Source organism: Myxocyprinus asiaticus, chromosome 37, assembly GCF_019703515.2.
Source record: "Myxocyprinus asiaticus isolate MX2 ecotype Aquarium Trade chromosome 37, UBuf_Myxa_2, whole genome shotgun sequence".
NCBI classification, from domain to species: domain Eukaryota; kingdom Metazoa; phylum Chordata; class Actinopteri; order Cypriniformes; family Catostomidae; genus Myxocyprinus; species Myxocyprinus asiaticus.
In genome coordinates this window covers 5,321,888-5,344,302 of record NC_059380.1, presented here as the reverse complement: position 1 = coordinate 5,344,302, position 22,415 = coordinate 5,321,888, and the positions used below count along the sequence as shown (strand labels likewise).

The 22,415-nt window shown below is 38.9% G+C and overlaps 1 protein-coding gene across 2 annotated transcripts in view; it reads left to right on the top strand.

Annotated features, from left to right (window-relative positions):
* The window catches only part of LOC127427574 (ephrin type-B receptor 2), a 217,435-nt gene that overhangs the window by 133,988 nt on the left and 61,032 nt on the right, over nucleotides 1-22,415 (top strand). For both annotated transcript variants that reach the window (XM_051675233.1, XM_051675234.1), the window contains exons 4-5: nucleotides 1,804-1,959; nucleotides 5,641-5,976. In XM_051675233.1, coding sequence (XP_051531193.1) covers nucleotides 1,804-1,959; nucleotides 5,641-5,976 — 492 coding nt within the window. The remainder of the gene's footprint in view (nucleotides 1-1,803; nucleotides 1,960-5,640; nucleotides 5,977-22,415) is intronic.

The following is a 22,415-nucleotide window of genomic DNA, read 5'->3' as shown; positions in this document are numbered from 1 at the left end:
ACACTGTAAAACAAATCCTGTTTTTTGTGGTTGCCAGAATAATTGTGTAATAAATACAGTAAAATGTAAACAACTTTACAGAACAACCTGTAAATTTAACAGTTTAAAACTGTTGTAATTTACATGACCATGATGACACAAATAATAATAATAATAATAATAATAATCTGTTAAATTAACTTGATATTAACCTTCTGAAACTGTAAAAAATTGAATCACCGTAAAAATTACAGAAGAGCACATGATGACAAGAAGTTCACCAATAGTGGCTCATCCAGGTGCAATGACCAATAAACATGTAGAGACAGTGCTCAGTGTCACTCACACAAACACTAAACACCATCAGGGTAACACATATGAAATTAAAATAATGCAGTAAACATTAACTAAACTACATTACATATAAAACAGAACACCCCAATGTACATAACTGATATTAAAAATAAGAAGAAACATAACTATTCCCATAAAATATAATGAAATATGATGGGTCATGCAAGGAATTGTGGGAACGCCCGATTATTGTTTTTTACTGTAATTTTAACAATAACACTGTAAAAAGTACATGTACTCTCTTGTTAAACATACAATTAATTATACAGGAAAATCATACTTTTTACATCTAAAAAAATGTTATGTTTACAACATTTTATTGTGAAAAACTACTGTATTGTCTTTTAAAATATATTACAATATTTTACTGTAGATTTTACAGATAATATTCGTTAATCAATTAACGTTTTATTTCTGTAGCACTTTTACAGTCTTTTACTGTTCAAATTACAGACATTTTTTACAGTGTATGTATGTGTTACCTGGAGAGAACTCTCTCACCCAGCTGTTCTGGCCAAAAACGTAAAAAAATAAAATTAAAATAAAAATAAAAACAGCACTTGACACTGTGCCTTTGCAGGTGCATTGAATTCTGGGAGGGATTCCAGCACCAACAGAGATAGGGGGTGTCCCAGTTGTGCAAGATTCATCAAAAGGAAGGAAGAAAGGATGAGTCACAATCATCCAGCCTGTTTCTTGCATATCTTGGCCACAATGGCAGAAGCTGTGCTGTGCATTATTCGGGAGTTACGCCCAAAATATACTCTATGCAAGTACGTGAATGCAAATGCTTCTAGCTATGCAGGCCCGATTTCGTGCATTGATGCTTTTCAAAATGCATCAGAACGCAATTCATAACTCAACGCAAGTACACGTTGAATTCCCAGTGATTTAAGCAGTTTTCTCTGTCAGGTAAACCACTGGAATGGTGGAGGAACAGTTTGAAGAGAATGTTGCTAAGCAAGTTAAAGTTAGTTAAAATGTTTACATGTTGATGTCTACCTAGCTACCTGAATACAAAGGCTACTTCCAGAATAATTGCACAAACAATTGAGGGTTACTCTATCACCCCCTTGTGACCTTAACCATAATGCAATGATATCTGCGTTTGAATACCTGTGTAGTGTTTCTGGCCCTATTCCCCATCATTTACAAAAAAAAAAATTTTTCTGACTTTTATTCTTAAAGTGAAGAAACCCATGGGCAGATCACAGGAAGTGGTATACTCTTAACGCATCACGCAAGAGTGCAGGATTTCAATTATTAAGCTTATATACTGCATATGAACTGTATTTAACTGACTGTATTGCTGCACTTTACATGTGTGGAATGCTCTAAAGTGTGTTTTACCTCGACTCCAGTGGCCCATTACGTTTCTGGTGTGCTACAGCCCTTAGCAATCATGTAATATTAAAAAGTCGACTCTCTTCCCTGTATCTTGTCTCATCGCTTTCTCTATCTCTGTTTCAGCATGCCTTTCGGGTTTCTTCAAGACAGCGCAAGGTGACGAGAAATGCCTGCAGTGCCCAATCAACAGCCGCACCACCAATGACGGAGCCACCAACTGCGTCTGCCGAAATGGATATTACCGCACGGATTCAGACCCCTTACAGATGCCCTGTACAAGTATGTTCTTTGCTTTATCTCCATCTACATGCAAACCTGGTGCTGCAGGTACTTTGAAACTGAGAGCGGTTTCATGCACAATCTTACACTGATTATGCTTAATAAGCCAACAATGTGTGGTCATCTAAACACCTTAAGTGGTTTACCTTTTTCGGGGTAAGGTCATAAACATTTTAGGCAAAAAAATGATCAACACAGGTAGATTTATCCCTCTAGGACAGACTAAAGACAGACAAGCTACATTGCAAAAACATCAATGTAGTATTTTTGTCTTTTTTTTTCTGTAAAAATATCCAAACATTCTTAAAACAACTTTCTGAGATATCTAACTAAAATTTGCAATGTTTGGATATTTTAATTGCCAGTCTGGTAATAAAAAAAACACTTGATTCAAAGGGAAAACAACCGCGATTATTGTGCACTTCAAAATTGAATGCACAAATAAGGGAATTTTAAGCGAGTATATAAACGGCATCAACGGCACATTTGTGTGTCATTCAGCTGAACTCTGAGAGTTACTGAGGCGCACCGTGGACGCCACCCAGAGCAGCTCCTGCCCGGAAGAGCGTGTGAAGCGCTTCTGAAGCGCTCTGATGCATGCGCCGTCAGCAGAGGCTCATGCCAAACATCCGTGAAAAATAAACGAACAAATATAAACTTTGATAGTGAACGCAAAATGCTCCAGCTTTACTTTAAACGATCGTGTAATGGCAAATGTTCCTGATCACAGCAGGTTTATACATGCAGTGTTAATGACACGCAGTAACATGGAGGAGACGTACACTTATTCTAAATCTGCGGAGTGATAAAAGGATGAGACGAAATCTCAAAGGTTTTGCTTCATGAGAAATAAGGGCTCGTGGGTTTAATCAAAGAGCATTAAAATAGCGTGTGAAAGCGAAGAAAATAGGACAAATGTTTTTAACTATTGCATAATATGATGTAAAATAATATGCTATAGTATAATATAAATAGAAAAAAATATATAAAAAATAATAAAAAAATCTGAGTTCCAAAAACAATAGTTTAACTGTAAAAATGACCAAAACTAAAGTTGACCAAAAAGAGAGACATATTAAGTATTTAGACATTTTTTGATATTTAAAACCTTATTTTTTGATATCATTCATAAGTTTTTAAAGCCTTAAAAGGAAATCATATACCTCTATTTTATGATTTGATTTATATATTTGAAGATAAATATAACAAAATGTATGACAATTAATCGTGAATGCCCTAAAAGAGACAATTATTCGTCATAGCCCTAAAACAGACAATTAAGCGTTATAATCGCAATTATTTGTTTGACAATTAATTGTCAGCCATATTTCTTAATTGTGACAGCCCTAGTAGTGGTGTAGCATGATAAAATTAAACATCACTGTTTTTTATGTCACATTGTGCGCAAATGATTATGCTACAAAGCTACTCGATGGAAAAAATAGCAACCTGTAAGTAGCATTGCTACTTTTAATTACTCCATACCCCAACACTGTAAAAACTAGCTTAACAACCATGCAATTCCCATGCTGGTCTAGCCTGGTTTATGCTGGTTAGTGTTGGCTTAGTGCTGGTAGACCATGTTGTTCACAAGCTGGTTGTCCAGTATGGTTTTTCTGGTTATGCTGGTTAATCAAGGAAGTCATCTTTGTCCATGTCATTCCTTCTGACTTCAGATCGGGCTGAGTACAACAGAGCCACTGCCCTATTGTTGAGACAGATGAGGCCGAGAAGACAAAGAGAGAGAGAGATGGCTCCTATGCTATTGTGAGTGACGTGGTTTTGTCACTCACTGAAAGAAGGGAGGTGGGGGCAGAGAAGAAGTAGAAATAAAGCAAGAAGCGAGATTTTAAAAAAAGCCTGGCCCTGGGAGAAGAGCAGCTGTTGTAAATAAGAGAGCAACATCATGTCCCAGAGTTGAAGCTCAGTGGGCCTTGGCATGAGTAAAGAGAGGAGACAGCAGTTGTTAACGGCAGCCATTACCGCCCACTAACCTGGGAATGGGATGTTTAGAAACAGCTTTGCATGCGACTAAGAGGCTTTAACAGCCGTAGCTTTTAAGATCAGGATGCCTCTTTATGGCCTCATGGCTAAAAGAGCTGTAAATAAGTTATCGATTGGAGACTCCATCATTTTTGGACTTCTTTTAAAAGGGCAAGGGGCGGAGGGTTGTTTCTTGTTTACCTCATTTGCCCCCTAGAGGATCACCCACAGTAATTGCGAGCACATGCCGGTGGAAGATAAACACAGTGCATTGTTAGCTTTAGTTGGCTGCCAGTCAGAGGGAGGTCTCGGAGGTGTGCTTTGTTTGGTTTGCTCTCACTCTCCTTCATAATTACTTTTCATGCAACCCATGCAATGTGAATCCTCGTGTGGATGAATGAGTTTCACCATCGTTATTGTTGTCGTAATTTTAATTAGCATGATGAAAATACACAGTTGTGCAATTTTAAAACTCTGCAATTTAATTGTATTGAGCAATCAACACATCAAACATTGAAAATCAAGCCATGCATGAGCCATGCCCATGGCCTTGTGGTTAGCACATGTTCTGTCATGTTCCGCACATTTGCTCTGTTCCAAAACCTAGTGAGCTGCCTATGGAGGGAGCATTTTAAGGCATCATAAGACACCGATGCAAAGGCCAAAAAGTAGGCATATTAATTATTGATGATTGCTTAAATGGTGATTATAATAACTGTGTTTCATTGATTACTAAAGTGTTCTTGACAAATAGGAAGTAAAAATCCCATTCATTTTCTTCATAAGGGAATTGAACATAAACGATAACTTACAAAACATTTAAAGACAGACCTACTGTGAGCTCTTAATCGATGGTATATACTTCTGTTTAAGCCAAAAGTCTGTGTTATTTCTTCTTCATTAAAAATAAAATAAAATAAAAATAATAATAATAGTGGATTTCCTGGTGATGAAACTACACAACCCCAAGAATCCTGAGAGGAAAAGACACCAATCAGAGAATCGCAACACCAAATCGCACCAAAAGCGTTCAGCAGCGACTGCCCACTTCCATGACACACTGTGAATGATGCAATCAAGTCTCCCTACACTTTCAAACTACTTAAATATTTGCATATTTCTGAAGAGTTTGCAATACAATTTTAATATGTTGTTCCTCTACTTATAATTTACTTTAAATCAATAGTTAAATTTTTCAATGGTTTTTAATCCGATTACATCATTTGCAATGCTTCATGGGATTGTAGTTCATTCCCTCATGAAAGACATTAAGTATACAGTATTTTTGTTTTTGTCTTTTGTCCGATTTTCAAACACTTTTTTGCTTCAAATCAAAGTTTGTGATGTTATGATTCACCTCGGAGCTGGTTGGTTCATGGCTTAGAACTCATTTATGAAAGATTTTATTAAATCCCTATGGAAATAATGAATGTGAAAAACACTTAAAATAAAAATACCAGAACCAAGACAGCTGAAAAAGAGGACAGGTACTGTTGCACTTTATTGAGTTGCACCAAGTGGGTGACACGAGTTCAAATTGTGTTAAATGTCTTGATCCCGTCCCCTTCTTCTCCCCGTCGTTTCCTATACTCACTCTACGGTCCTCTCAATAGAATTCACAAAAATGCATTGCTATTATTATTATTATTATTATTATTTATACTGTTAATTCGTATATGTTTCAATGTGTGTCTTCAGCCGTGCCGTCGGCCCCTCAAAACGTAATCTCCAGCGTGAACGAGACATCGCTGATGCTGGAGTGGAATCCTCCACGGGAGACCGGCGGGCGCAACGACGTGGTCTACAACATCATCTGCAAGAGCTGCGGAGGTGGCCGGGGTGGCTGCACGCGCTGCGGGGACAATGTGCAGTTTATTCCACGTCAACTGGGACTCACCGAGACCCGGGTCTTTATAAGTGACCTGCTGGCCCACACGCAGTACACTTTCGAGGTGCAGGCTGTCAATGGAGTATCAGACCAGAGCCCTTATTCGCCCCAATATGCATCAGTCAACATCACGACTAACCAGGCTGGTAAGTCCATACCTTCAGGGATTATTTGCTTACTTTTGTTTTGTCGTTGAGTTATTAGTGGCACCGTGTGATGCAATCACTTGCCTTGTCGGTTAGATACAAGTTCCAACTACCTGAGGACACCAATTCAACTGCATTTTTTATTTTTTTTTGGTTTATCTGTTGCCTTGTTTCCTTGTTCCTGATTTAATTTTCATTTTTTGAAAATTGTGGTACACACTCCTCTCCTGTACTCCAGTGGTAATATTATATTAACCCTCATATAGACCCAAGCATAGAGATCATTTTTTGATTATACAAATCTTGATTTTTAAGCGCATTTTGCTTTGAGGTGACAATTGTGTGACTTTCTTACCAAATTTATTGTTGTGATACAGTTCGGAGTGTCAGCTTTTTTTATATTTAATAAAAAATAGGCATTGTTTAATTGTTGTAAAATAAACATAGCAATTCTGCTATGCTGGGTTTCTGAGGGTTAATTAGGCTATACAACATCAAAGTTTATCATCACTTTCACAATCATCCATGTTTAGTTAATACTCTAATCTTCAGTTAATAATAGACAAATAATCAACACCGTAAATAACGATGTAACAAATAACTCAACAGCTTGCCGTATAGAAAGTCTGAGCCGTAATATGCATGTTTATCCATATTTTACGCTTTCAGATCACCTTTTCTTCTTAAATAAACCCTTTTTATGTATTGTATGGACTTCTTGATGTTATCGACTCCACAGATTCATCCATATATTGTTTGAAGTCCAGATAGTCCCATTTGTGTGAGCTCATCATGTGTAACCGAGAGTTAAACAGATCTGTTACCTACAGATTACATCCTAATTACATTCTCTGGCTCACAAAAACCACACGACCATCCCACCATGTCACCATGAGATTAGACATAATTCTCAGAAATTCAATGTGATGTACGTTGAATCGGACCCAAACCATCGCGGGACAGATTATCCGGAGCCTACGATTTCTCCAGCCAGTGATTACTTTTAATGAAAAACAGCTTCTTGCTACTGATTAGACTTTAAACTTGTTCCCCTCTTGAAGCAACGGCCATTCAGGAAGACATACTAAAAGCAGACACAAAGGCAATAGAGTTTTTCCGCTCATGCGATTGTGGTTTTGATTACCGTGTTCCAGTTATTTCCAAGGGACTGCAGCGTTGATTTGTTCTTGATGTGTCTTGAAAAAATTTGCGGTTGATCGTGCCAGATCTGTACTCTTAGCTCTTAGGAGCTCAAACGAAGTCAGCCATTATAAGGTCCTCATCCCTGCTTGCTACAGACAGATCAGACCCATCCCTACTTTAGCTTAACAAAGCTGCATTTTCTAAAGTTCGACAGTAGTTTAATTGGTTAAGACACAGTGCTAACTTCAAAATTCAAAACTTCTCCATCATTTGCAGCTCTCAAAGTGAGGTTTAAGCCAGTCTTTTGTACAGAAAGCATGCTGGAAGAGATGCGCCTTTGAATCCTGGGAGTGTTTACATGATAGCAGCAATGTGTGGAGAGCTGGAAGCCTACAGAGATTTCAGCATTTTACCATCACACTGAGAAAAGAGAGGCAGTTAAACACACACAACACTTATACAACCTTATATAACTAAAAATAAAAGCTTTGAGCTGAGTGCACATGCACTATTAACAGATTCAAACTATTTGAGTACTCCCTCCAAACAAATTTCACTGGCCTGCATGCATGCAGTCAACTGTGAGAATCCAATTAACGCAGAAATGTATGTGTACAGACAATGCATTAATGTAAATATTGTCGCAGAAATACACAAGTTAAAAAAACATGCATGTGTGCACCGCAGGTATCAGAAGTGGAGAAGGGTGGACTCAAACCCAGTCTCATAAACTGACAAGGAGTTCCAGTAAAGACTTCAACTTTTTACATGCAGTCTCTCAACAGTTACACTAAGTGCACTTGAGACATTTAGGGGACTTATGAATATATGTGGAACTGCCATGGGAGCTGGATGTTGAGGCTGTCAGTGTTTCTTCGAGCAAGAAATGTCTGATCGGCTGAAAACAGAAGGGTTGTTAGATTCTGAATCTAACTGAACCACATCTGAATCAGCTGAAACACATCTTTGAAATGAAAGCCAACTTCTTTCCCTTAGCTTTATAGGTGGGCGTATTCTCTTTGGAGAACAGCCGATAATTCGTGCAGTTCGACTCAAAGCTTACATTTATGTAACATGACTGGTTATAAAAGCAGCCTAGATGCATAATGGGATTTTGACTAAAAATAAAAGCATTCATTATATATTTCAGCATTTTGAATGGCCTTTTTCATATTTCTTAAAACAACCTAATTGATTTTATGAAGGAGTCTTATTCATTTCCCCCCCCCCAAAGTCAACTTACAATGTTAGTCAAGGTTTCTTGCAGCAAAAACTGTCATAATTCAGTTTTAGATGAACGGTTTCCTCCCTCTCGCTGATGCTTAGAATTAAACAGGCTGTTTCTGATAGTTATAGGATAGTTGTGCAAGGATTAGCTGCCTTGCATCAGTAGTGGCAGCATAGGATTGTGCAAATGCCGTGCAATAAAAATAGGCGATTAAACAGGTAAGACATAATATGTACATATGCTTAGTGTGAAATCAGAAGATTGGCTCAGGCTGTTGGTATGAATGAGATGGATAGTCATGTATATGAATGAATGTTATGATTGGCTAACCTTCGCAATACATAGTTCAGTAGTTACTGAATATTTAAATTGGGATGCACTAGAGCTGGGTGGTTTTTCAGATTTTTCCGATTAATTAGAATTTGCGTTTTGACACGATTTGTATTTTTTTTAATCGAGAAAATGAGATTTGGCAAAAAATAAGCAAACGCTATAGTTAGATATGTTGTAAATCCACCAATGACTGAATAAGGACGAGAAAAAGAATTCATAGTGCTTGTCTTAATACTGCTCCCGATCTGATCAGCTGCACGTGTGTGGCACGCTCCAAATGAACGTGAAAGGATAGCAACACGGAGACTGATGTAAAAGACAGCGGTAATATTCCCAGTAACATTGTATACAGTGTGATTGTAGCTCAGCTTCGTCTATCATGCAGGCATGCACTTGCTTAAGACCATAACTGGTGTTGGCGTGTGCATGTTGATGAACGGTCTCCTTTCTTTTCTTTTTACCCATAAAAAAAGTGTTAGTTAAGTGACAGTTACGGGCACTTCATTTCAAATCAATGAGAGGCTATATATGGGAGAATCAAACATCTGCTGCTCCTTTTGCCTTGATGGTTCAGATAGATCGCTAATTATTGCTTTTTTCTGTGACGTGTTTCAAGTGTACTGCATCTTTTGGCAAGCGATCATTTTGACAAACTTTGCTAGTTGAATTGTAATTATAAATTATTTAATAATGCTGCGCTGCTCAGCGTAAACCGCTAGAGGGCCTGTCTGCAGGGTTTATGAATATAGACACAAATTGTTTGAAAAACAAGGAGTACTTTCTAGATAAACTTGATAATTATATATATATATATATATATATATATATATATATATATATATATATATAATAGATATTGATTTCTAGATTACTTTCTAGATAGACTTGGTTTAGATAAATTAATACCTAGACTTAGGAATTATTTTGCAGTTTTCATATTCTATTATTTCTGAACATCTGGGTTTATTAGATTTCAATTTATTTTACATTTGCACTCTGTTGACAACTTCCCACTGTGGTGCATTTGGTGCATTTGTAAATTGTTCTTACACACCTCTGTTTCCTGTAATGGAAAGAACTTGGATTTCTCTAACCACGTTGCCTTGCATTCTAATAAAGAACATACAGTTTGAATAATGTTGGACTACATTTAAAGTTGAAAAAATCGAATCGTGAATCATCCATAAGTTTGATAAAAATCGAGATTTTTTTTTCCATATCGCCCAGCCCTAGAATGCACCGATAGGTAAATTTTGGTTGATAATGATTTTATCTAAAAAAAAAATAATAATATTAAAAAAAATAAAAATAAAACCAATATTTTGGTATTTACTCACTTTATTTGAAGCCACTTTCTCACATTATTTTGTCATTATATTACTGTTTTGCTTAGGAAAGTGCATAAAAGCTATATTATAGTTTTAACAATATATTATTTTCATGGAACATAGATTAGATCTGTTGAACAGAGCCACAATAAAATATAAATAATTATAATAATAAAAACTAGTAACACTTTACAGTAAGGTTCCATTTGTTAACACTAATTAACATCATTAGTTAATCATTAGTTAACAATGAGCAATACCTTTACAGCATGTATTAATCTTGGTTAATGTTAATTTCAACATATTCTAATATATTTTTTAATTAAAGTTGTATTTGTAAACATTAGTTAATGCACAATGAACTAACATAAAAAAAGTATATTTTTATTACCTAATATTAACAAAGATTAATAAATGCTGTAAAAAATGTATTGTTCATTGTTAGTTCATAATATCTAATGCATTAACTAATGTTAACGAATGGAACCTTATTGTAAAATATTAACAAAAAAAAAAACAAACAAAAAAAAAAACAAATATGATAATATGATAATTGCATATTGTTTACATCTTGGGGCTGTACTTTTGAAACAATGAGTATTTTCAAGTTTGCTGATTGGCCCTTTGCATTTCCATTGTAAGTGCCTCAATTTTTTGCATTTTTTTTAAAGAAACAGAGGGACAAGTCAAAATGTATTTTTGTAGTAATCAACAGTATTCTGCTGATGCTGTGTCGATTGACCTTTACTTGTATTTCACCTGGAATATTCCTTTAATTTGGTCTATAATTCTATGTAAATTATAATTATTCTAATCTAATTATATGTAAACGTGGGCATTCATAATGTTAAAATTAAAAGTTAATTAAAATGAATGTTAAAATTATTATGATATTAATACAGTACCATGTTGACTTTTGAATTACCCATTTTTGCTGCTTTATTTTAATAATTGGGCTGGGCGTAATAGGGAGGGAACTTCACATTTGGAACATTTGAGTAGATCCACATTGTACATCAAACTCTTTCATTTCAAAAGAGCAAGAAAAATACTTTCTAAATAATGAATTGCTATTGCTTTTATATACAGTACATCTTTGTAGCAAGATTGTTCTCCATATGTTTCCGCTTGGCGTTACCCTGCTCTGACCCGTGCTCCCTCCGTTCTGGGGTTCTTGTCTGCTGTTGGGGTGCTCTACCCTGGCTCTGCCTGTCACTTTGGATTAGCAGCCTCGGATGTCCATCAGGGGGAGCTGTGAATGTTCTCACACAAGCTCCCTGTTAACAGCCCAGGCCCCCTGGGACAGGGCACTAGGACTAAGGGGGCCTGGGTCAGGATGTCCATGCCTTTAATTTCATCTGGATTGGAGTGCTTTGGGGTTACATAAACATCTTGTCACCCCTCATTAGCAAAGGCGGCTTCGAGCTTCATAATTTGTGCTCGCAGTAGTGTGTGCATGCTTGTCCGTATCCATGTTCAAGCGTTAATTAGTTTTTAAGCCTGGCTGCTTGGGAGGGAAGGGATGCTCCGCAAGAGAAACAAACAAATAAGAAAATTAGAAGTGATTGCCGTGAAAGTATTTTGCATGTGGGGAAGATGTCAATTGTGATTTTTATTTTCCACTCTCAACCAAGCATGGACTATCTCCCAGCATTGTTTTCAGGAAGTTTCTTCACAGCTGCCAGTATCATACCTCTACCAGGCCTTTTCACACTGTCTGTCACAATCTCTACACACAATGCAGTTGAAGCTTGACTCAAACAGGCGAAAGAGCAACAGACAAAGGGAGCAAAACTCTGTTTTTATGCTGGACAGTCTTTAGAACGCGAGTTATACTTATGTGTGATACATCATGGGCTTAAAGTGTCCTCGTGCACACTTATTAAAGGATGAATAATTCATAAACACTGCTATTATGGGGAGAGTGTTATGGTCTTGGCCTTGGGGAGTTCTTTTCCAAATCTTGATGAATTATGACCAGACTGCCCACTAAGTATCAGGTTGGTGTTGTACTCTGCATTGACCCAGAAGGCAAAAGTTGCTATGGTTTTCTTTTATTCATCCATTTTTCAGAGGAGAGGAAGTTATTTATTTTTTAAATAATTTTATTATTTAGATATAACTTTCAACTGATGCTGAATATGTGAAAACAGCATGTCATGAATAGACACATAATGAAGAAAGCCTTAGTCAAGAGCCTTTGAAATTATGTGGCTGGCATTGCTAAGACATTATGGACAAAATAAACTTGGTCATTGTAAAGCAGTGTCAATGGTCCTCTAATCCTTTGAAGACCCCCCAACCCTCAAACTATTTCATCTAAGAATCAAATCGCACTACAGTCAATAGTAGTGGCCTGTTTTTGTGGTTTGGATGCCAACCTCTTACTCCAAGTGTTTTGAGTTTAAATCTCACTTGAGTAATGAGTTTAAATAAAATGCTGTTTCAAGTAGCCTGAATGTGTATTACTGATACACTGACCCAGAGTGAGGAAGAAGGCTGGAATAATCACTCTGGGACCCCACTCACCCTGCCCACTACCTTTTTGAACTGTTGCCTTCTGGCCGACTCTTCAGAGCTCTGAGCACCAGAACCGTCAGGCACAGGAACAGTTTTTTCCCTCAGGCTATCCATCTCATGAACAGTTAAAACTGCCCCACTGAGCAATAATTATGTGCAATTCACAGTCTAAACTTTTTTATACTTATCCAACACATCCAACCTCTTCTGCCATTACATTCCCTTGCACTGTATATAACAGATTTGTATTTAGACTTGCACTGTATGTGTGCATGTGTATGTGTGTGTATGTGTATGTATGTGTATATATATATACTATATATATATATATATATATATATATATATATATATATATATATATATATATATATTTATTGTCTTATTGTGTATTCTATATATATTTTATTTTATATTCAACATTTTTATTTATTATTCAATTTGTAATTATTTTTTATTATTATCTATGTCTTGTTGCTGTTTTGTATTGTTGTGCACTGGGAGCCCTGTCACCAAGACAAATTCCTTGTATGTGTAAGCATACTTGGTAATAAAGCTGATTCTGATTCTGATTGTATTAAAGAATATCAAACCAAGTGACATCTGCAAACAAAATACAAAAATATAGAGTCTCTGATGCATCACGATCGTGATCTTCATTTGAACAATCTCAATGTTAATTCTTAAATCAAGATTGATCTTTTACTCTATGTGGCAACCCTATACAATGCGCAAATCACTCGCATATGTGACCAAATTTCGCAATATGTGACTAAAGATGTCTGTGAAAACACACTGACTGGTAAATGTTAGAGTGTCCTCATGCACACTTGTTAAGGGATGAACAATTTATAAACACTGCTATTATGGGGAGAGTGTTATGATCTTGGCCTTGGACAGTTCTTTTCCAGAGCTTGATGAATTATGACCAGACTGCCCACTAAGTATCAGGTTGGTGTTGTACTCTGCATTGACCCAGAAGGCAAAAGTTGCTATGGTTTTATTTTATTCGTCAATTTTTCAGATGAGAGGAAGTTTTTTATTTTAAAAAGAATTTTATAAGAGGGCCTGGGTAACTCAGCAAGTAAAGACACTGACTACCACCCCTGGAGTCACGGGTTCGAATCCAGGGCGTGCTGAGTGACTTCAGCCAGGTCTCCTAAGCAACCAAATTGGCCTGGTTGCTAGGGAGGGAAGAGTCACATAGGGTAACCTCCTCGTGGTTGCTATAATGTGGTTCGCTCTCGATGGGGCGCGTGGTGAGTTGTGCGTGGATGCCGCAGAGAATAGCGTGAAGCCTCCACACACGCTATGTCTCTGCGGTAACACGCTCAACAAGCCACGTGATAAGATGTGTGGGTTGACGGCCTCAGACACGGAGGCAACTGAGATCCGTTCTCCGCCACCTGGATTGAGGCAAGTCACTATGCCACCACGAGGACTTAGAGAGCATAGTGAATTAGGCATTCCAAATTGGGGAGAAAAAAAGAGGAGGAATTTTTTTATTTATTATTATTTAGGTATAACCTTTATAGAAAGGTAGGCCAACTCCTTTAAAAATCACTGAACTTTTAACTGATGCTGAATATGTGAAAACAGCATGTCAGGAATAGACACATAATGAAGAAAGCCTTAGTCAAGAGCCTTTGAAATTATGTGGCTGGCATTGCTAAGACATTATGGACAAAATAAACTTGGTCATTGTAAAGCAGTGTCAAGGGTCCTCTAATTCTTTGAAGACCCCCAACCCTCAAACTATTTCATCAAAAGATCAAATTGCACTACAGTCAATAGTAGTGGCCTGTTTTTGTGGTTTGCATGCCAACCTCTTACTCCAAGTGTTTTGAGTTTAAATCTCACTTGAGTAATAAAAAACAAACGCTGTTTCATGTAGCCTGAATGTGTATTACTGATACACTGAATCCAAAAGGTGTATGCACACTTAAGCCACACACACTTGCATGCATTTTATTGCATTATATTACAGAATATCAAACCAAGTGACATCTGCAAACAAAATACAAAAATATTGAGTGTCTGATGCATCACAATCATGATCTTCATTTGAACAAACTCAATATCAATTCTTAAATCAAGATCGATCTTTTACTCTATGCAGCAACCCTCTACAATGCGTAAATCACTCACATATGCGACCAAATTTCACAATATGTGACTAAAGATATCTGTGAAAAGACACTGGCTGGTAAATGTTCAGATTTCACGTACCAGTGATTGAGTAGTATGCCGATGAAATTCAGCATCAAGATCCTTTCACGTGAGTTGAGAGTAAAGGTTTGGTTTGACCATGTGTCGAGATCCACGCAATCCATTTGTCATTGAATAATGTCTCTTTTAATATCCTTTCTATTCTTTACTGTGAGTTGTTGATATAATAAAATAAACATTTAAATCTAATCACACTTGCTGTTCCCACGTCTATCTGTCAGTGGATTACCAGCTTTCTGACGGACAGGCAGCAGCTAATGAGACAGGGGAAATTCACTTTCAGCACCTGTACAATCAGCACTGGTGCCCCCCAGGGATGTGTGCTCTCCCCACTACTCTTCTCCCAGTACACAAATGACTGCATCGCCAAGGACCCCTCTGTGAAGCTCCTTAAGTTTGCAGAGGACACCACTGTCATCGGCCTCATCCAAGATGATGATGAGACTGCATACAGAAGGGAGGTTGAACAGCTGGCTGTCTGGTGCAGTCAAAACAACCTGGAGCTGAACACGCTTAAAACAGTGGAGATGATTGTGGAATTTAGGAGGAACACCCCAACACTGACCCCCCTCACCATTCTAAACAGCACTGTGGCAGCAGTGGAGTCATTCAGGTTCCTGGGCACTACCATCTCACAGGACATGAAGTGGGAGACCCACATTGACTCCATTGTGAAAAAGGCCCAGCAGAGGTTGTACTTCCTTCACCAGCTGAGGAAGTTCAACCTGCCATAGGCGCTGCTGATACAGTTCTACTCAACAGTCATTGAGTCTCTCCTCTGCACTTCAATAACTGTCTGGTTTGGTTCAGCTACGAAATCGGATATCAGAAGACTACAAAGGACAGTTCGGACTGCTGAGAGTATTATTGGTTGCCCCCTGCCCTCCCTTCAAGAACTGTACACTTCCATAGTGAGGAAAAAGGCTGGAAAAATCACTCTGGACCCCACTCACCCTGCCCACTACATTTTTGAACTATTGCCTTTTGGCCGATGCTTCAGAGCTCTGAGCACCAGAACCATCAGGCACAGGAACAGTTTTTTCCCTCAGGCTATCCATCTCATGAACAGTTAAAACTGCCCCATTGAGCAATAAATCAAATCAAATCCCTTTATTGTCACTCAACCACACACACAAGTGCAACACTGGGTGAAAGTCTTAGGTGCGGTTCCAAGCAACATAGCAGTATGACATCTGATTTACACATAACACAATTTACACATCTTGTTACACAACACAATATACAATATACACTATACACCTAATAATATACAATATTCAGTATACACAAAAAAAGTAGACTGTATACAAAAAAATAAAACAATATACAGTATACAGAAAATAAGAAGACTATATACAATAAAAATACACTGTACCCACCCCCCCCCCCCCCCCCCCGCATGTAATCAGTGGAAATAAATATGAAGTGTTGTGTTGACATGTCGGTTGATAGTCAGTTGCCAGTGTGTTAATAAGTGAAGTATAAAATGTGGGTCCAGTCTGAGGCTAATAATGTGTGGTGCTGATATATGTATCGTGAGCGATCAAGAGTTCAAAAGTCTGATTGCTTGTGGGAAGAAGCTGTCATGAAGTCGGCTGGTGTGGGTCCTGATTCTGCAATACCGCTTGCCTGATAGTAGCAGTGAGAGCAGCCCATGGCTCGGGTGGCTGGAGTCTCTGATGATCCTCCGAGCTTTTTTCACGCACCGCCTTGTATATATTTCCTGGAGGGAGGGAAGCTCACCTCCAATGATGTGTCTGGCAGTTCGCACCACCCTTTGCAGTGCTTTGTAGTTGTGGGCTGTGCTATTGCCGTACCAGGTGGAGATGCAGCCAGTCAGGATGCTCTCTACAGTGCTGGTGTAGAACCGTGTGAGGATGTGGCGGTTCATTCCAAACTTCCTCAGCCATCTCAGGAAGAAGAGGCGCTGGTGAGCCTTCTTCACAATGGCCTCAGTGTGGATGGACCATGTGAGTTCCTCAGTGATGTATACACCGAGGAACTTGAAGCTGCTGACTCTCTCCACCGGTGCTCCATTGATGGTGATGGGGCTGTGTTCTCTGTCTTTTCTCCTGAAGTCCACCACAAGCTCCTTTGTCTTACTGACGTTGAGGGAGAGGTTGTGCTCCTGACACCAGCATGTCAGAGTGTGCACCTCTTCTCTGTAGGCTGTTTCATCATTGTCAGTGATCAGACCTACCACCGTCTTATCATCAGCAAACTTAATGATGGCATTGGAGCTGTGTGTTGCCACAGTCGTGTGTACAGGGAATACAGGAGTGGGCTGAGAACACAGCCCTGCGGGACTCCAGTGTTGAGGGTCAGTGATGAGGAGATGTTGCTGCCCATTCTAACCACCTGCCGTCTGTTTAACAGGAAGTCCAGGATCCAGCTGCACATCGAGCTGTTTAAGCCCAGAGCCCGGAGTTTCACATCAAGCTTGGAGGGCACTATGGTGTTAAATGCTGAGCTGTAGTCTACAAACAGCATTCTCACATGTGTGTTCCTTTTTTCCAGGTGGGAGAGAGCAGTGTGTAGTGTAGATGCAATGGCATCATCAGTGGAGCGTTAGTTGCGGTATGCAAACTGCAGTTAGTCCAGTGAGGCAGGCAGCATAGAGCAGATGTAATCTCTGATTAGTCTCTCAAAGCATTTGCTGATGATGGGGGTCAAATTAACAGGATGCCAGACATTTAAGCAAGTGATTTTGGATTGCTTTGGTACAGGCACAATGGTGGCCATTTTAAAGCATGTGGCAGCTCTGCATCAACAGGACAAGCAAGGTTAATCAGACATCAAGTAAAGCCAAACTGACTCCAGACCCTTCACTTAACACACAATGAAGACCAGCATCAATCAAGACATTATAATACATTTGACGGCTTTCACTCTCTCTGAAAGTTTCATTAGAGCAGTGTGTGAAAGATCGCCTGCAAAGTGTGATTTGCCTGGAGTGGGGAAGCACTAGGGAAGTGCCACTCAAGGGGTCATTCAACGTACCTCTCCTCCTCTACAATGTGACTTAATCACTTGCATATGCAACTTAATTTTGAGCTATCCAACAAAAAATAAAGTGCTGTGAAAAAGTATTTCCTGATTTCCTCTGTTTTTGTGTATATCTCATACTAAATTGTTTTAAAAATTCAAACAAAATCGAACATAAAAAAGGCAATCTGAGTAAACACAAAATACAGTTTTTAACTGATAATGTTATTTATTGAAGCAAAAAAGTTATCCAATACCAACTGGGCCTGTGTGAAAAAGTATTACTAGTTACTAAATTTCCAAATCTATGAAAATGCAATTATAATGGGGTTCAGCTGAACTAGACACACCCAGTCCTGATTACTGCCAGCCCTGTTCAATCAAATCAACACCTAAATAGAACTTTTTCAGCAGCATGAAGTTGGCTAAAAGGATTCACCCAGTAGCACACTATGCCAAGGTCGGAAGAAATTCCAGAAATGATGAGGAAAGAGTGGTGAAAACCACTGCTAACCCAAAAGAACATTAAGGCCCATCTGAATTTCGCCAAAACACACCTTGATGATCCTTAAACCTTTTGGGAGAACGTTCTGTGGACTGATGAGTCGAAAGTGGAACTGTTTGGAAGACAGGGGTCCTGTTACATCTGGCGTAAATCAAACACAGAATTCCACAAAAAGAACATCATACCAACAGTCAAGCGTGGTGGTGGTAGTGTGACATGTGGGGATGCTTTGCTGCTTCAGGGTCAGGGCGAATTGCAATAAATGAGGGAAGCATGAATTCTGCTCTCTACCAGAAAATCCTAAAGGAGAACGTCCGGTCATCAGTCCGTGAGTTGAAGCTCAAGCGCAGCTGGATTATGCAGCAAGACAATGATCCAAAGCATAGGATTAAGTCCACCTCTGAGTGGCTCAGAAGAAGCAAAATTAAAGTTTTGGAGTGGCCTAGTAAAAGTCCTGACTTGAACCCAATTCACATGTTGTGGCAGGACCATAAACGTGCAGTTCATGCTCAAAAACCTCCAATGTGGCTGAACTAAAGCAGTTCTGCAAAGAAAAGTGGGCCAAAATTCCACCACAGCATTGTGAAAGACTGATCTCCAGTTATCAGGAGCATTTAGTTGCAGTTGTTGCTGCTAAAGGTGGCACAACCAGCTATTTTTTTTATTTATTTATTTATTTTTTTTTTGTGATTAATAATTTTTATTGACTCATTAATTAATCAAAGAAAAGCAAAACATATATACACAGAATCAACATTTAACCCACACTATTACCCCTCCTCCCCAATCCCCAACCCCACCCTGACCCTCAACAAACATTCCTGTGGTCACACGAGTACACACACACACACACACACACACACACACACGCACGCACGCACGCACGCACACACACGCATGCACACACACACGCGCACGCACACACACACACACAAAATATATATATGTATAATAATCACACACATTAATAACTATACCTCTCTCTCCACTGCCCCTTCCCAAGAGCCCTCCAAGAACACCAGATATTTGCCCCTTTTCCCAACAAACTAATCCAAATTCCCCAGTCTTCTAGATGACCCTTCTTCGAAAGCCACCACCCTCCCCATCTCCGAGCACCACTCCTGAAATGGGGTGCTCCAGCTGACTTCCATCCCCTTAAAACAATTTGTCTGACAATCATAACACTGGTTAAGACACAATTTTTTATGTGTTTATTCCCAATATTGATGACCCCATCGCCTAAAATACAGAGTCTGGGGCAAAATGAAATTTGAGTGCCAAGTACATCCCACATAAAACTCTGAACCTTCAACCAAAATTCTTGGATCTTAACATACCACCAAAAAACATGGGTTGTGTCTTCATCATCTGATTGGCATTGCCAGCAGATGGGTGTGCCTTTAAGACCAAGCCTATATAATCTAGAGGGGGTCCAATAGTATCGATGTAAAATCTTGAATTGCATAAGGCGCACCCTTGCATCTCTAGATGCAGACTTGACGTTTTTTTAGAATCCTAGCCCACACTCCCTCCTCCAATACCAAGTTTAAATCTTTCTCCCATAATCTATTGATAGAAGTTAAAGCTCCATCCCCCAGACTCTGAATTAGCAGGGAGTAATACACTGATGCCTCATGGCCTTTTCCAAAAGCAGTAATCACCACTCCCAGAGGATCTGCCGCTTTAGGGGGGGTGTATGTTACTCCCAAAAATAGTACAGAGCAGGTTGTGCAGTTGTAAATACCTAAAGAACTGAGATCTGGGAATCCCAAAATGTTGAACCAAATTTTCAAAGGATCTCAACACTCCACTCTCATATAGGTCACTGAGTGTATTAACCTCCCTCACAATCCACTCTGACCAGCAGAATGGGGACTTAATAATACATAATTTTGGGTTCAGCCATATGCTTGAGGCAACATAAATAAATGTCCGAATTAAACACTCTGGACACTTTTGTCCATACCGAGTGCAAATGCGAGATAACAGGGTGTAACATAACTTCTCCGATTAGTTTGATAGAAAGGCTTTGCAATGGCAAAATAGGGGCAAGAACTTCCTATTCAATACAAAACCAGGGAGGGGCTCTTACAGGTGGAAGGGACCAATGAGCCAAATGTCTGAGACCGAATGCATAATAATAAAACAAAATCTTGGGTAGGCCTAGCCCACCTTTGTCAATCGGCCTATGCAACTTACTGAAATGTAATCTGGGACGTTTACCATTCCAAATGAAGGACTTCGCTACGTTATCAAATTGCTTGAAATAAGACAGGAGGACATCTATAGGGAGCGACTGTAGCAGGTAGTTGAATTTTGGAATACAATTCATTTTAATAACATTAACCTTCCCAATCATAGATAAATGTAATGATGCCCACATCGCTCGAAAACCTTTTTACTAAAGGGTCAAAATTAACTCTTAACTAAATCACACAAATTTGGTGGGAATAAAATACCCAAATACTTAATGCCCTGTTTGGACCACTGGAAGGTGACCCAGCTGAAAAGCAGTTAGCGGGCAGTATGCTGTCAGAGCCAAAGCTTTGGATTTAGAACAATTAACTCTGTATCCCGAGAATTTAGAAAAGGAATTAATAATTCTGTGGAGGCAAGGCATAGATCTAGTAGGGTCGGAGATGAATAACAAAATATCATCTGCATAAAGCAAAAGCTTATGTGCCACACCTCCTGCCACTACCCCTGGAAAATCATCATCCTTTCTTATCGTGACTGCTTATGAATTCAGGGCAAGACAAAACAACAATGGGGAAAGAGGGCAACCCTGCCGGGTGCCCCTATCCAGAGTAAAATAATCTGAAATTAATCCATTCGTTTGTACCGCCACTAACGAGTGTCTATAAAGTAAATTAATCCAACCAATAAAAGTATTCCCAAACCTGCACATTTCCAAAATCTTAAAAAGATAATCCCATTCTACCATATCAAACGCCTTTTCGGCGTCAAGTGAGATGGCAGCGACCGGAGTCTGATCATTTGCCACTGACCACATGATATTGATGAAACATCTAATGTTATCAGAAGAGCTATAGCCCCAAATAAACCCCACCTGATCTATATGTATAAGAGATGTCATAACTTTACTTCATCGGTTAGCCAAAATTTCTGACAATATTTTAAGGTCTAGCTGGATCAGGAAAATTGGACGGTAACTCTTACACTCGCTTGAATCTTTGTCCTTTTTAAGAATCAGACTGATCTGGGCTTGCGTCATGGTTGGCGGAAGCTTTCCATTCTTTAATGATTCCGTATAAACTTCTATCAAATGTGGAGCCAATTCTGCAGCAAAGCCATCTGGCCCTGGAGCCTTGCCTCTAGGCAAGGCCTTAATTATCTCACCAAGCTCCTCCAAGGTTATCTCAGAATCAAGAGAATTTTTTTGCTCAGCCGTCAGTTTAGGAAGTTCTAATGGTTCCACAAAGTTTCTAATATCCTCATCAGTAGACAAAGATGTGGAACTATAGAGATCAAGATAGAATTCTTTAAAAGCATTATTAATATCAATGGCTGAGGTAAATATTTCACCACCAGCAGATTTCACTGAGGGAATGGTAGAAAAAGACTCTCTCCGTTTATATGTCTAGCCAGAGTTTTCCTGCCTTGTCCCCCGACTCAAAGTATGACTGTATGCCCTGAATAGACAAAACTCCACCTTCCGCGACAAAATAGTATTATATCTGTATTTCAATCAGGTCAATTCTCTGAGGCCATCAGACAACATTTGGCACTTCAGCTCTGCCTCAGCACTTTTAATATTCCCTTCCAACTCCACGCGTTCTCGTGCTTTGGATTTTTTGGTGAATGAGGCATACTGTATGATCCGGCCCCTAAGAACTGCCTTAAGTGCCTCCCAAGCCATGCCCACAGAGTATACTGAGGACCAGTTGGTCTCCATATAAACACTGATTTCAGCCTTTAACATTTGTTGGAATTCAGGATTTTGCAAAAGGGATACATTAAAGCGCAAACTATATGATTTCCTTTTCTCTATATGTGGCAACACCTCTAAACTCAACAGGGCGTGATCTGAGACTAAAATGTTTACAATTGAGCAATCAACAACAGATGAAATGAGGGACTTAGATATATATAAAAAAAATCTTTTCTAGAATAAACCTTATGAACTGAAAAAAAAAATGTATAGTCCC